At 38.7% G+C, this 15,424-nt stretch overlaps 1 protein-coding gene across 5 annotated transcripts in view; it reads left to right on the forward strand.

Moving 5' to 3' along the window:
* Positions 1-15,424, forward strand: part of RAPGEF4 (Rap guanine nucleotide exchange factor 4) — a 141,162-nt gene that overhangs the window by 104,178 nt on the left and 21,560 nt on the right. For all 5 annotated transcript variants that reach the window (XM_052675641.1, XM_052675642.1, XM_052675645.1 and 2 more), the window contains 8 exons: positions 1,611-1,699; positions 3,483-3,561; positions 7,766-7,916; positions 9,124-9,212; positions 9,683-9,713; positions 9,947-10,025; positions 11,792-11,938; positions 13,113-13,210. In XM_052675641.1, coding sequence (XP_052531601.1) covers positions 1,611-1,699; positions 3,483-3,561; positions 7,766-7,916; positions 9,124-9,212; positions 9,683-9,713; positions 9,947-10,025; positions 11,792-11,938; positions 13,113-13,210 — 763 coding nt within the window. The remainder of the gene's footprint in view (positions 1-1,610; positions 1,700-3,482; positions 3,562-7,765; positions 7,917-9,123; positions 9,213-9,682; positions 9,714-9,946; positions 10,026-11,791; positions 11,939-13,112; positions 13,211-15,424) is intronic.

Here is a 15,424-nt window from a genome sequence, read left to right on the forward strand (position 1 = left end):
TTTGTTTGTTGAGTGCTCAGTACTTTGGAAGATCACTGGGCCTCAAAGAGAAGCTTCTTGAAGGCTTGCTGTTTTGCCTTCAAGCAGATAGTTCACATCTCTGATGCTGTCTCTAAAGATGGACTGCCCTTTGGGCTTTGTTCACTAAACTGGTACATAGCATTTGAACTGGAGAAATGTTCTACAATCTAGAATTGTTCCCCAGCACATCCAGTCATTTTCTCCATCTTCATCTTGGTGAAAACTTCATTTTGTGAGCAAATCCTCTGAGCTGTAGTTTGGATTCTATTGCCTCCTCTCCTGAGGAGATGTAGCTCCCAGAGCCATGGTTTCATACAGTGACAATTTTGCTTCAAAGCTCTGAAGTTCTCACTCCCAAGATCTAACTTCTCTCTTTATGGGTGATCACACTCATGCAGGATAAATCCAGCAGCCCTGCAAGTCACTTCACTGTTCATTTTCGCTTTCATATTCAGAGTACAGCAACCTGTGATTTCTCTGCTTCACTCACTTAGATACTTGGTTAGTATCTCTGTGAGAATGTGCACTGGCTTAACAAGTGTTTGTGTTCTTGGGACATCAATACAGTTTTTCCAAAGGGGTTGGCAGGTAAAAGAACTGTGACGGTCAGCTCTCAAAGTGAGGAGGAGCTCCCAGGAGCTCAGCTCCACCACTTATTTCTCAGCAGGAGCAAGTATCTTCACTTCTCAGGGTTTTTTCTTTCTTTCTTTCTTTCATTTTTTTTAAAGTTTTATACTTCATCATTTGGATTCCAAAAAAAAAGAAAGAAAGAAAAGAAAAAAAAGAAATGCAAAGATTGGAAGAGTGGAGGGAAAGATTAAAAAAAAAAAAAAAAATCGGATCTGCAAGGAGAGTCGAAAAAAAAGATGGCAGGACAAGTGTGGTATTATCCTGTGACATTCTGATCTGCTGGTTCTTAAAATGTTGCCTGTATTTCTGCATTGGACAGGGTAACCCAACTACTGCACTGGTCTAATCACCTCCTTCATTTTAGTCCTGGAAATGGTACAATAATCAGTTTATCCTCTTCCAAAAGCTTACTTTCCTCAGCTATCTAAGGTGTTACACAAATCTGAAGGTTCAGCATGGTATTTATCTGCTCCCATCTTCTCATACCAGACCCTATCAATGATACTGGAGAAAATTGTTTGCTTGCTCTGACAGTGATACAAACCCGTTCTCATTTCATGCCCATAGTAAGTCTGTTAAAACCCTCTAATGACTACGAATTGCTGTCATTACTGAGATATTCATTCTCTGTGGAGAAGCATTTCTGATTGCACTTCCCTGGGTTTGCACCAGTGCAGTTCTGTTGATTGCAGCATAACTGTGGTGATGTTATAGCAGAGTACTTGTACAGGAAGGGGGCTGTCTGTCATCTCACACTCCCTGGGTAGGATGGAGAGCGTTACTGTATGCATTACAAAGGGCAACAAAGACTATGTGTGGTCTCATCCTAAGACACTCAGAAATTCTGGTCAGAGCAGGTTTTTGCACTTAGCACTCTTTATTTTCTCGCTTAGCGTGCAAATGTTTCTTGATTTCTTGTTCTGTCTATGAGACACTAACTGCTCCTTTCCCTCTCTCAGATATATTGTGATGTCAGGAACTCCAGAGAAAATTTTAGAGCACTTTCTAGAAACTATGCGCCTTGAAGCAACTTTAAATGAAGCAACAGGTGCGTGACAAAAACTGTATTGTTGTGGTTGTTGTTATTACTGCATAAAGTCTTGCTGACAGTGTGCTGTAACGTGATGTTTTGAAAAGAAACTAGTAGAAGTTTTTCCCAGAATAAAAACTATGCGGTGAAACAACCTCAGAAAACATAAGAAATCCGGGATTAAAAACAACAATTCACTCTTTCTGCTCTATTGTATTTATACCTTCAGTTCTGAGTAGAACTGCAGAATCTCAGAAGATGCCAGACCACTAGTCAGAACTTTAAATAAGCACAGCTATAATGCCAGAAAAGAGCATGCATTACCACCAGAGGGTAATGGTATTCAAACTTATTATTTTGGTTGTCACCTGATACTTTGAACTGGCTTGATCCCTCCAGCCATTTTGTTGCATATGAGGATAAGTTTACTCACACTTTTATATCCTTATCACATTACTTTTACATTGCTTGTTTGTGATACTTTCCCGTGTGCAGGGTAAGAAGGATTTTTACATAAAGGAGAAGAACTCAGCACACCATGGGCTGAGTCCCAAGAATGTAGGTTGCTGTAGCTGCACTTACTAGGATGCTTTTCATTAGTGTAAAGAGAACAGCGAATTTACCTCTAAGGATAGAAATATTTACTGCTTTACTATCAGTAAGTACTCTAATTTAGGAGAAAAAAAGAGATTCAGGAACAAAAATAATCCTTATTACGATAAAGTGATGCAGAGACTTTTATGTTAAGCTGCAGGATATTGCTTTAGCAAGTTTTTTGACATTGCAGATGTCTAAAAAGTATATATTCAAAGCTGTTAATCCTCAGCTAGTCTGTTACTGACCTCAGCGTACTGGAGAGACATGTACAGTGGACCATAAGTAGTGGAAGAATTGAAAGATTACAGAAATCCTTCTACGCTGTATGTTTTAATCACTTTTAAGAATAACAATTATACTTCTCATAGATACCTAATTATTAGGATTACAGGCAGAATGCTCCTCTTTAAATCCGAAAGTATGTAATAGCAACTTCACTGTTCATACTATGCCTGTATTTTATACGTTTTTCTTAACTAAATTGTTTTTCGAATCCTTTCAAACTTTGACTCTTACAATCCAGTGACAAGATTATACACGCATCCCATGGGACAAAAATGTCACAATTCACAAGCCAGGCTATTTTTAGGTTATAGGAGTTCAGACAGCTAGAAAATCTCGGTTTTGATTTTTGCAGTCCCTTAATTTAAGAATAATTAAAATTCATCTTATCCTGTGTATTATGCAAGAAAAAGTCCCACCATTCTGGAGATGCTTTGTCAACTGAGAGATTTTCAAATATGAATTACAATGAGGCAATGGTGCAACGTCAGGCTGCAATTATCTCACCGTATTTTCTCTGACATCACTTGCTTACAGCATTTTGAAGTGTTTCTTTTACCTGAAAAGTTGCACTGTATAAGTGACTCCTCTAGATCTCTACACTCTTCAGGAGGAATATACCCAAATGTTTCATTTTTGTACAGACTATTCTAGTTTGTTTTCTTTATGCTGGGCCAAACTTTCTTTTGACACAGGCAGAAACCTCTTAACATAAATGCAATTAAATCCAAACAAATGAGTAAAAGATTAATATTTCAGCACATATTGATTCATTTATATTTTCATACTTAATGTCTACAAAGTGCAAAATGACACCTTTATTATCTACCAAGAACTAATAAGGTTTTTTCACTTAAAGAAGCCTCATTCTTGTGTTCCCCCAAATGCTCAATTTGCTATTTTCTTTCTTTTCTTTTCACAGATTCTGTTTTAAATGATTTTATTATGATGCACTGTGTTTTTATGCCAAATAGTCAGCTCTGCCCAGCCTTGATGGCACAATATCCTTTTGTTACGGATAAGTTATTTTCCTTTTACAGCTTTCCATGCCATTGATGGAACACAAGCTTTTCCCTCTCAAGAATCAAATTGCATTTCATGGAGGCTGTGCCTTGTTGCCTTGTTGGTGGGTTCTCAGTGTCTGACTGACAGCTTGTCTTATAGTTCAACAAGTCTAAAATGGGTAGCATACAGCCATGATGCGATGCAGGCCTGGAACATGGTGATTGTATCTTTCCTGGGTTATTGTTATACCAAGGAAAAGAAACCTGCTTTCCCTTCACCGGATAGCTGTTCAAGGCCAGGTTAGTTGGCCAGCTTGGTCTAGGGAAAGGTGTCCCTTCCAGCCCAAACAATTCTATGATTCTATAAGTAAAATTATGCACAAGTTTAGATCAGCCCTCCTTTATCCTTCCTCTTTCTGTTTTTCTTGATTTTTGCAAAACCACCGCACTAAGATTTAAACTAAAAGTACTGTGTTTTAGTGATTTCTGTGGCCCACTTTACAGGTTACAAGCCACAAACTGTCTCAAGCAAAAGAGTGCCTGAACTATTAGAACAGTGAGTAAGTGGTTCCTCGGCACTGTCATAATATGTCTATGAACAATAATATATAATATTTTATAGGAAGCTTTAACAAACTACAAAAAATCTGAATTGAATGTGAATACTTAGTAGAAAACACAGTTATATACCATCAGGAGTTGAAATCATTCTCATACTATCTTTGTCTTATGTAGAAGGCATCTGTAAAATTTCCATCCATGAGCTACTGGCAAGACGTGTCATTCAGAGAGCTGCGGGAGGCTGAAAAGTTTTGCTTGTGTGTAGTGACTTGAAGGAATCAAGTGATGGCGGGCATTAAATAAACATAAAATGTTTTGTTTTATAGATTTTTGACAAGAGGTATAACTTCAATTTGCTGGTGGTTTTTTGTTTTTTTTTGAATCAGATTGGTGTGAAAGTATGCACTTCTTGAAGCTCAGCAGGGCAAGTGACATCTGGGAAAGCTAACATCCTGAAACCACAAAATAGAGCATCGTGTCTTGTCTGGCAAGCTAGAGAATTCATTTGTGTTACTACTAGCAAGGACAGTAATTGCTTCGAAAACCTTTGGACCTACAAAACTGGTCTATAGAAAATTGTTCATACACCTGCAACAAACACATTTTCCAAAACTCCATAGTTTTAGATAGCAAAAATATTATGAAGTGCTGTTGCTGACAGCTTTAAGAAGAGGTAAAAGAAAAGAAAAGGACAGCAGTTTTTTTTTTTTTTTTTTTTTTTTTTTTCCCAGACTTGTCTAGGTTGTCTGTTAGTCAGTCAGTCCATTTGAGATCCAAGCTTGTCTGTCCTTCATTATAATAGTATACCTCTGATATCCAGTAATTAGGAAAATAAGACGCATAAGAAAATGCACCTCATTGTTCATAGGGGAAAGGCTTTTCTGAAGATAGACATTCACTTATTATGAAATCTATTCCAGAGAGGCTAAGACCAGTATGCTGTTTAGTGGGTCATGGCAAGCATCAAGCTAATTCCTTTTCAGGTAGGAGGAAGAGAAGGGGCTGAAAGTAGCTAGTGTCCCACTGCTTTAGTGTCAGCTTTTCCTAGTGCTGAATTATTGTTTATTTTGGTCCATTTTGAATGTGGAAAATCAAACTGTGCTCTGTTGATTGTACCATTGAAATTTATTGTTAGAGTTGAAAGGTTGCTAACAAAGCTCATCTTTTTTGAGCAGAATCACGGTACAAAAATGTTTTCTGGCACTGTGAGACTGAAGAGAGGTTATTTATGCTCAGCGAGGAAATTAAAATGGTAAAAGAGAAATAAGAAAAGTGATTCAGTCAGAGATACTGTTTTTGCTACAACTCCCAATTTTGAATCAATGAAAGACTATTTTCTTACACCCACGTTGGCTACTATTTTAGATGGCAGCATGCAGGTATGAGTGGAGCTAAAACATTATAGTGCTTTCAAGTATAGTACAGGGTACACATTTTGGGTTTTTTTTCTTCCTTTTGGAAGAAAAGGTCATCTGTGTTTGGTCATCTGTATGTCCTTCAAGACTGAAAGGAATGAATGGGTGCACCTTTTTGTTTAATTAACGATATAGGTTGCTCCTAACTCAGTGCTGTGCTGCCCCTTGGTACAGCTCATTTTTAATCACTAATGTGTATGGATGCTTCAATTTTAAAGAATCACATATTTCTTTATTAATTGGAAAGCAAAGAAAATGCTCCTTTGGTCCTCGATCGTGTAATAAGCATGCATCCTGTCTGTTAGATCAAGACTCCTTCCCTCTTTACTGTACAGAAATGGAAAATTGTCAGAGCTACAGCTTGTCAGAAGGAAGGAAGATAAGTCACAAAATAAAACTTGATGTAGAGGAATACTTCCAAAAGTACAGTTAGGGAAGTGCTCTTGGGGTAGAACAAGCCTGTGATCACGTGTGTAAGTTTTCATCTTTTAAGGGCCATTGTCTAAATACTTTCAAACACTCTTTTACTTTTTGTAGGCAATAGTCCTTTAGCATGTTTTCTTACGAAGGTTTAGTGAATTTCCTTTGCCACTGTGCCAGCAAAATAGTTTGCGTTCCACTGCAGTAACAGGTGCTGATTTTACAGAGCTTCCAGTCCAGCTAAATGTTCCCACACGGAGAGGAACAGATGTGAGAATTGATATAATTTCCTAGTATGTGTTAGACAGAATTGGGTATATGTGTATAAAACTATGTTGGTGTTGATAAATATTTTACAATTATCTGACACTGCAAGAAGACATGATATTTTACTTCTGATTGTAATCTGCATTGAATCTGTGTCCTGTGGGTCCCATAAAAATGGGAGAACCCTTCACTGACTTTCCCTGTGATAATGTTAATAAAAGAGCAATTAATAAAAATGAGCAGTAAAAATACAGAAAAATTACCAGTGCCTGTGGTGAGTCAGTTAATAAGAAAGTAAAAACACGTGAAATAATTGCAGTGTTTGAAAAGTAAAAATGACATGAGAGAAATGACTCAGTGGAATATTAAACTTGCTCCCTGAGACATTAGAGCACATAGCTTACAATATATTATTTACTTATGACCCTTCGGCTTACTTACTCCCATAAATACACTGACATGTTTAGTTCCCTAGTCATTTGAAGCCTTTCTGAATGAAATTAAAATGCAAATGTCTGAAAGTTTGTCAGTCAAGTGTGTGCCCCAATAACCCCTGTATCATGTCGAATCTCTGCAGGGATTTGGGGCTGGAGGATCATTTGTAAAGTGTGAGTTAACAGATACTTTTTCCCATAGCATTTTATTAGTACAATGTATGTTAACATTTGTTAGAGAAAACAGCAGTAATCTTGTTATAATTATAAATAAGAAGCTTAAAATATATGTCTTAGATACTTTTTTTTTCTAATTAATATTCACATTTTCTAATTAATATTTTAAAATCTTTTATTTGAGCAATGGAAATTGCAGCTTGAAAGGATACTGAACCTCACAATTTTTGTAATGCAGACACTTCAGCATGAAAAAGATCAGTTAAGTGTTTCCCAGCTTTTCTTACTGTCCCTTACAAAATAACTGTCACAAAGTGTTGTTTCCCAAATATCCTGTAATTGTTGTTAGAATGGAAACTATGATTTCTTCATATATAAGAAGAAAATATGCTACAAAATTTATTCTCTTAGACCATGTCTGTGGTCAGTTAAGCCTGTGAACTAGGTTCTCCTACTATAAGGGGATTGAGGTTCACCCTGCTTTATGGTAGCTTCTGTAAATAAAAGATATGGCACTGGTGTTTCACTCCAGAATCATACTGGAATTGTGTATGAATACAAAGTGACATTTTTCTGCCACAGCCTCCAAAGAAGCACAGGAAAGAACATCCTTCTTCAGTCTTAACCATTAATTCTGCTCTCTGTTATTCCAAATGTCATTTCTGTTCTGTTCCTCCACAGCAACTTTCTCTGTGGCGGCACTGTTCATTCCTGCTCTGTTTAGTGACCTCACTGTCTTCTTACTTTTTAGTATGAGTATTAAAGTTTCACAAACCTTTATGCTAGCAACAGTCAGAAATCAAAAGTATATAGTGGAAAGTTACATTTGAACACACTGCAAATGGGTTGTTGGAATTCACTTGTTTGTAAAATCATACTGGTTCTGATACTTTCAATCACTGATCATTTTCCTTGACACCATGGCACTTATCATGCCCAGCCTTCCCAGGGTACAGAGCAAGAGAAAATGGATTATTCTCTCAACAATAAAAGGCGAGTCATTCGACTGGTTCTTCAGTGGGCTGCTTTATATGGAGATTTGCTACAAGAGGATGAAGCAGCAATGGCCTTTTTGGAGGTAAAAGGTGTACTGGAAAGTATTTACATAGCAAGATAAGTTGAAAGCCTGTTCAGAACATGTTGAACTCTGGTACAAAGTAAAGAGAAGTGGATCACTTCAGAGTGAAACTCATAACTGTGTTTAATTGTTTTTTAGCCGCAGTCAGTATACACAGAACAGCAGCATTTGAGCTATTGTTGGATCTCTGAAATTATCTGCTGGAGTTGCACATCCTATTGAAAGTTCTGCATGGGTAGACTGTTGAACAAGAATACGTTAAGTTGCTTTTTTTGGTGGGCATTGTCTAAGCTACAGTGAGCTTTGGTTAATGTTTAAATTCTTCTACAGATTTATACTGAACTAAACCAAACAGATCTGGAGCACAAAGGCAGATTATTGGTTGCCGCCATGAGGATGATAGTTTAATTAGCACAGAAGAGCAATTAATCAATGACAGTGTTCAAGAAAGGGAGAAGTAAAACATGGGTGGAGATAAGTCTTCCCAAAATATGGATCTGAATGAAAATAATTCTCTGAATGAAGATGTTGAAAGCAGGATCAAAGGCAGGAAGACAGTAAAGGGAAGACAAGGTCACAGAAGTCAACTGCGGAAAAGATTTTAAGTAGAACAAGGTTTCAAGTGCTCCATATCATGGAGAATGTGTGTGGTGCACTGGTTCCACATTTTGCCTAAGAAGAGATCATGAGCACCTCAGAAAAAAGTGGAATACAAAGTATAGAAGCCAGAATCCAGGATTGTGCTGAAGAGAGGAATTCAAAGCCATGACTGAAAATAGTACAGTAATAGAAATTGAAGATTAGACGGGAGATGGGCTTATGCTAGTAAGCATGGTCAAGATTGCTGGGTGATTTTATGTTTTGGTTTTTAAGAAAAATGAAAGAAATTGCTTTTACTATCAATAACAGTGATAAGGGAAGAATGGTTTTTTAAAAAAATCATTAGCCTACAAAAACAAAAAAACAAAAAACACCAGTTGTTGTGCCACATTAATTGTGAATCTTCTTTCTTTTCTCCTTGATAATCTGAAAATGCAGTATTTGCACAAGCAGTGAGTGGCTGAACAGTAGTATAAGTAAATACTTATGTCTAGATTAGCGTTCTTTATTATCATTAAACTATCAGATGTCATCTCATAAGCCTCTATCCTTAGTACTGCCCATTTACCCCTATAGTTATTTAAAGAGTATTCTATGTCATTTACAGGAATTTTATGTATCTGTGTCGGATGATACCAGAATGATTGCAGCACTAAAGGAGCAACTTCCAGAGCTAGAGAAAATTGTAAAGCAAGTGTAAGCAAAAAATTACGTTTCCTTCTTTCTTGTTTGTTGCTCTTTTTCCCAGGAAATAGATGAAGAAAATTATTTCTTATATCTTTTAAAAGTGTGTTTTGTGAATGGCACTCAGTCGCTGCAGACTGAATGTTTTCATGCAGACATGTTTGGATGAATGCCTGTGACCCCATCTTTCCATGTAATTCTTGCATACACCAGACTGCCTCATGGAAGGGTTGACAGAAGGAATAAGAAATTATGTATACACCATTGAAACTATACTGCGTGCTTGCGTGAACTTCGTGTAGTATTTTCTGTGCCTTTGTTGTGATATAGCTTACCTGTAGTATCATCTAGTCTTCTTTCCTAAATACAAACAAGAAGGTGTTGATACTCTAGTTTGACAAGTGGTCTGTGTTCTTTGTGCTTTGTGCACAAAATCTTTTAGGCAATATCTAATGATACGTACTGTATTTTAAATTTTATAGAGCTGAGGAACCTAAAGCACCACAAAAGAAGGTAAGATAATTTATTTCTGTTTCCTAAATAAAAGCTTTAGGATGGCAAACTTGTAAGCATCTTCTCTTTAGTAATTTGGGATTTATTAAAACAAGACGTTCAGATATAACTTTTAACTTTGTGTCAAATTTTGCATTGCTACCCTTTTTCCGGCCATTGATCTTTTTTAAATTCAGATCTATACCCTAATGTTTATTCTTGCCATAATGTGAATCCTGGTGATTAATTTTCAGCACAAAGTTCTTCTGCAGCTGTTTAACACAAGTGATGACAGAACACAGAAACGCCAACCTATCAGGGGCAGCGATGAAGGTGAGTTCCTTCTCTGAAGAGTCTTCTTGAGCCCTGGGACTTGCAGTAAAGTTGCCTCTCTGAAAGCAAAGGGTCTGAAAATTAACAAAAGCACTGGCAGTTTAGAAGTCTGGCCTGAAGCAAACTTTGCATTTTCTGAACCAACATTCTCCATCGTTGCTTTGAAATACTCCTGATCTTTTCTCATCTGTGTGCTATAAAGCACTGTGCTTCCTCAGAGGAAGAATGTAGCAACCCTTAAAACGGGATGGACAAAACAGGCAAGAACCAATACAGACAGTGTCCATGTAGGTAGTGTCAGTGCAATAAGTATTCGATGCTGAAGGTCATGTTTGAGTCCCTTTCTCTTCTGTATAGTTTGAGCTAATACGTACAGCTGTTTCACCAGAAATGCTCCTTTGTGAGATGTGAGTGGAGCAGATAATCATTCCCTGGAGCTCTGCCGTGTGGCACACAGCCTAGAAAACGGAATCTGCTCTTTTGCCCTATTGGTATTGTGTGACTCTGTGGAGAGATCAAGGTAAAATTTACAGCAGTGTGTTAGACTGTCATTTTCAGTTGTACTGGCTTTTCAAGTTGTCATTCACTTTAGGCAGGAAAAAGCACTTCTATATAACAATATCCTGAGATCTGTTCAGTGTAAACCAAATATGCATTCTTTAAAACTAATATATATGGGGATTTCTTTGCAACTGCCTGGGTCAGTCCCTCGTTGTTCTGGTGCATCTTCATCACAAAAAATACCTTCTGCTACAGAACGTTTGAACTTAAGGGGTAGCTCTTGCTACTGCACAATGGTAAAAATAAGGGAACAAAATGCAAAGTCATTTATCTGAGAAAGCCAATGGCATTTCAAAAGCAGGAGGTAAATATATATGAACAGCAGAAATCCTGCCATGCATCCAGTTCCTGTTGTTCATCTCAGTGTTTCTTCTATGTCTACAAAGAGCAGAACAATTGCTACAGCACTGAAAGTACTACTTCTCCTGTCTGTAGGGACAGAAATTAACTGCTGCTTTCATATGACTGTACCTTTCTCATTTGTAGTGCTGGCAGCAAAGCGAGCCTTGAAAATATGTAGACAACCATAACTCCTGAGACTCCTTAGCTTGGCTTGACAGCTCAGCTGAGGGAGTATTTTGCTACCTTCTATCTTAAATTCATGTCACGGCATGCTGCCTTGCTTTTTTCAGCCTAATGTTCTATCGTATTGACTCCTAGGTTTGTGTATAAGCATGTGAGCCAATGTGTATTGTACACTCAAGTTTTAATGAATTTTTCTTCACTGTCTACAGTATTCCTGTGTCAGAAACATACTTGCCTGTAAAAAAATTACTGCAGTACAGTTTTAGTTCTGGTTGTAACCTCAACTTTATTTTCAAACCTATTTTGTGAAATGAAAAGTATTTTACTGTAATTAAGAGAGTTTTTCTGACTCCTGAAAGCAATTATACTATTATAATATCTGTACTATTATAATATCTGGGACATAATAAAGTACCAGGTGAAACTAGCATCCATAAGTAGCATAGCAGTACTAAAATGGGAGTACTTCGTGTTTTACTAAAAGCTCTAGGAAGTCAGAGATTTCTAGGCTAGAAATTGTAGAATGTCTGAAGAATGGGGAATTAGCAAAACAGTAATGACTTGTTTTTGCTTTTGTTCTTTCATTTGTGAGCAATGGTTAACAAAGTGAAAGTAGTTTGCGCAATAACATCTCTGTGATTGTTACACGTGGCATACATCATGGAATGGTTTTTCTCCAGTTCTTTTTAAGGTGTACTGCATAGACCAAACTTATACCACTATCCGCGTGCCGGTGTCTTCGTCTGTGAAGGAAGTGATCAGCGCAGTAGCAGACAAGCTGGGTTCTGGAGAAGGCCTCATCATAGTAAAGATGAGTTCAGGAGGAGGTACTGCATTTCCATTATGTTAAATGTTTCTCATAGTGAAAGAGAAGGTCAGGAGGGATTGAAAAGCAAGACTAATTCAGTCGTGGCTTTATTACCGTATGCACGTTCAGCTAGTACAAGCTATGTCTGAGGCAAGTCCTGTCCGTGCTGCAGGCACAGACTGCAGCTCACATGGCATACAGGGAAAATGAGCAGCTGTGTATCTGCATGTATCTGAATAGAGCTACCCCAAGTTCCCTTCAGTGTAGAACTTTCAGTTTTCTTAACAGCAGAAATATGAGGTAAACATGGATGTCAGTTTAGATGAAGAATCAGAAGCAGCAAAAAATGCTGCAGTGCTGACAATCCCATATTGGTCCATGTCAGTCTGACCTCCATTTAGCATCTTGGTGCCAAGCCCACTGACCTGGTGTTGGCAAAGGGTCAAGAGTCAGCCCCCTACTGTAGGCTGTAGAAATGGGAGAGTGACCTCAAGGTGGGTTCTGCTGGAGAATTAGCCTTGCTAAAGTGCTCTGGTTGAGTATGATTGTGAGGACATGCAGCGCTAATGAGAGCTGTTTCGGAAGGCATTTTTGTAGACAGTGATGCCTGCCAAAAACATTCACTTCCTGAGGACTGACACCAGGCAGCTCTTGTTTTTGCAGTTGCAGCAATTTTTTATTGTCAGATTTGCTGACAGCCAAATCTCTCTCTGACAGAGATTTTTGTAAGTTACCTCATTATCTTTTCTTTACCTGCAATGTGATGTTCTTTTAGAACTGCTGCAATGAGATCTGAATACAGTTACATTTCATCACCTTCTTATGCAGTTATGTTCCAGGGAAATTTCTAGCAGGAACAGCTCTCCACATGCTTAAAGCTCAGACAAAAATGAAGAGTTGTAATGATTGCTAGATTTTTGCAAGTAGTTCCTAGAGATGTCAGACTTCTCTTAAACTTCCTGCACAGATTGAGGCCAAGATTTTGGTTCTTGATGCCACTTCCAAATGAGACTCGCTGGGGCTGAGCTTCTGATGTTTCTTCACAAAGAGGACCTTATTGCCATCTAGTTCTGTCCTGGACATACATTGGTTGACTGTAAAATTTGTTCCCAGAACGCTGATTTTTGCAGCTGGGTCAGTCCTGCTGTCAATTCTGCAAATATTTAATGAAGTCTTCCATTTCATGTTTACAGAAAAAGTCGTGCTCAAGCCTCATGATGTTTCAGTGTTTACAACTCTCAGTGTTAATGGACGACTCTTTGCTTGCCCACGTGACCAGTTTGATTCACTGGTATGTATGTATGCAGTGCTCAGAAAGTTCAGCTCCTCAGTTAATTTGAATGCTTGGTATTTTTTGTATTATCAATGCTTTGGGTAGAAACTAGTGGAAATACTCACAATGAAGGACTTGTAATAGTTCTATGGGACGAGCCGTGAAATGAAAATGGAGTCATGTAATCATTTCCTTAACTAGAGCAGAAATCCACTTGATCCACCTGACAGAACTTGATTCCAGTATTCTCTGTGTCATGCTGAGCATGTAGGAAGAGCTGAATATTATCACCAATACAAACAGTAATTCCTGATTACAAAATTAACTCCTGGTGGCCACAAGGATGTATTAGAGAATACAGATGTTTGCAATTGCATTATGAAGACTTGGTTCTGACAGTAAATTCCTTAGAATCTTCTCTATCTGAGCCCCAGTAAATACTCAAAATCTCTGATTCTAACTAGAATCACAGAACATATTCCTCCTAGAACGTCTTTTTTTTTTTTTTTTTTTTTTTTGAGAAAAATTGCTTATAAGTACTTACAGTTTATACAGCTATTCTAACAATCTCATGGGGTCTGCTTTTACAGGGTTTGATTTGACTGTACTTTTTGTTCCTTTTATTTCATTAAAAACAAATGTCATTGCCAAGTCATGTCAGCATGAACTCTGTTACTCCTACCCTTGTTTCAGCCTCCTGTGTGCCTTTAACAAGCCACTTACTATGTATGCCTGATTTCTTTTATAGATATGGTAAAATCTGTGCTTTGCTGCTGAGTTCAATTTAGTAACCAGGGAATGCACATACAGCATACTGTAATTCCATGCAGGGATATGTCTTGTTCAGTTTATTAAATTCTGATGCTCCCTCAAGGTTAATTAATCCTGCTAAATAGATACCTGTGTGAGGCATTCTACTCTAAAGTGAGGTTGCATTAGTACAATGTTGAGTACTTTCATATGGCTTTGCATGTCTGTGCAGACATGCCTTTGGCAGCATACTGTCTTGGCTTTCTGTGCCTTTTCTCCTCTGCTGCCTATCTACCTTGGATCAAGGCTTTAATATATACGTCAACTGCAAAAGGAAAATCCAGGCGAGCGTACCCCAGTAGTGTGCAGTACAGGCATGCCAGTAACAACGAACTAGGAGAAGGCTGAGGTACTGAAGAGCTTTTTTTGCCTCAGTCTTCACTAGTGACTGCTCTACACACAGCCCTTGAGCAGATTATTCAGAAGGTGAGAGAACTGGAGGATGATGCCCCTCCTGCTGTATGCGAAGATCAGGTTCATGACTACCTCAGGAACTGCATATTCATAAGTCTATGAGTCTGGATGCATCCCAGAGTCCTGGGGGAAGTGGCTGACGTAGTCATGGTGATCAGGTGAAGGCCCTGGTCACTGGAAAAAAGGCCGTAGAAAAAAGGGTAGAAAAGATGTCCATGGAACTGCCAATCTGTTAGCCTTACCTCAGTGCTGGGGAAGATCATGGAGCAGATACTCCAGGAAGCTAAGACACATGGAAGATACTCCAGGAAGCTAAGACACATGGAAGAGAGGCAGGTCCTGCCTGACCAACCTTGTCACTGTTCATGATGGTGTAGCTGTGTCAGTGGACAAGGGAAGACAAGCTGATGTAATCTATCTGGACTTCAGTAAGGCCTTTGACACGGTCTGCCATAATATCCTTCTCTCCAAATCGGAATGAAATGGATTTGATGGATGGACCATTCAGTGGATGAGGCACTGGTTGTTAGGTCATACCGAGAGTGGTAGTCAATGGCTCAATATCCAGATGGAGATTGGGGACAAGTGGCGTCCCTCAGGGGTCGGTTATGGGACCAGTGCTCTTTAACATCTTCATCAATTATATCAACAGTGGGATCGAGTGTACCCTCAATAAGTCTGTGGATGACACCAAGCTGAGTGCAGTCAACGCACCAGAGGGATGGGATGCCATTCAGATTGATCTAGAGGACTTGAGCAAAGAGACCAGGAGAGCCCCATGAGTCTCAACAAATCCAAGTGCAGGGTCTTGCACCCGGGTCATGGCAACCTCAACTATCAGTGCAAGCTGGAGGGTGTAATGTAAGAACAGAGCACAGCCCTGCCAAAGGACTTTGGGGTTCTGGTAGATGGTAAGCTGGGCGTGAGCCAGCAACATGCCCTTGCAGCCCAGAAGGACAATTGTATCTTGGGCTGCATCAAAAGAACTGTGGCTAGCAGGGCAGGGGA

This window comes from Tympanuchus pallidicinctus, unplaced genomic scaffold (genome assembly GCF_026119805.1).
Source record: "Tympanuchus pallidicinctus isolate F22 unplaced genomic scaffold, pur_lepc_1.0 scaffold15, whole genome shotgun sequence".
Classification (NCBI taxonomy): domain Eukaryota; kingdom Metazoa; phylum Chordata; class Aves; order Galliformes; family Phasianidae; genus Tympanuchus; species Tympanuchus pallidicinctus.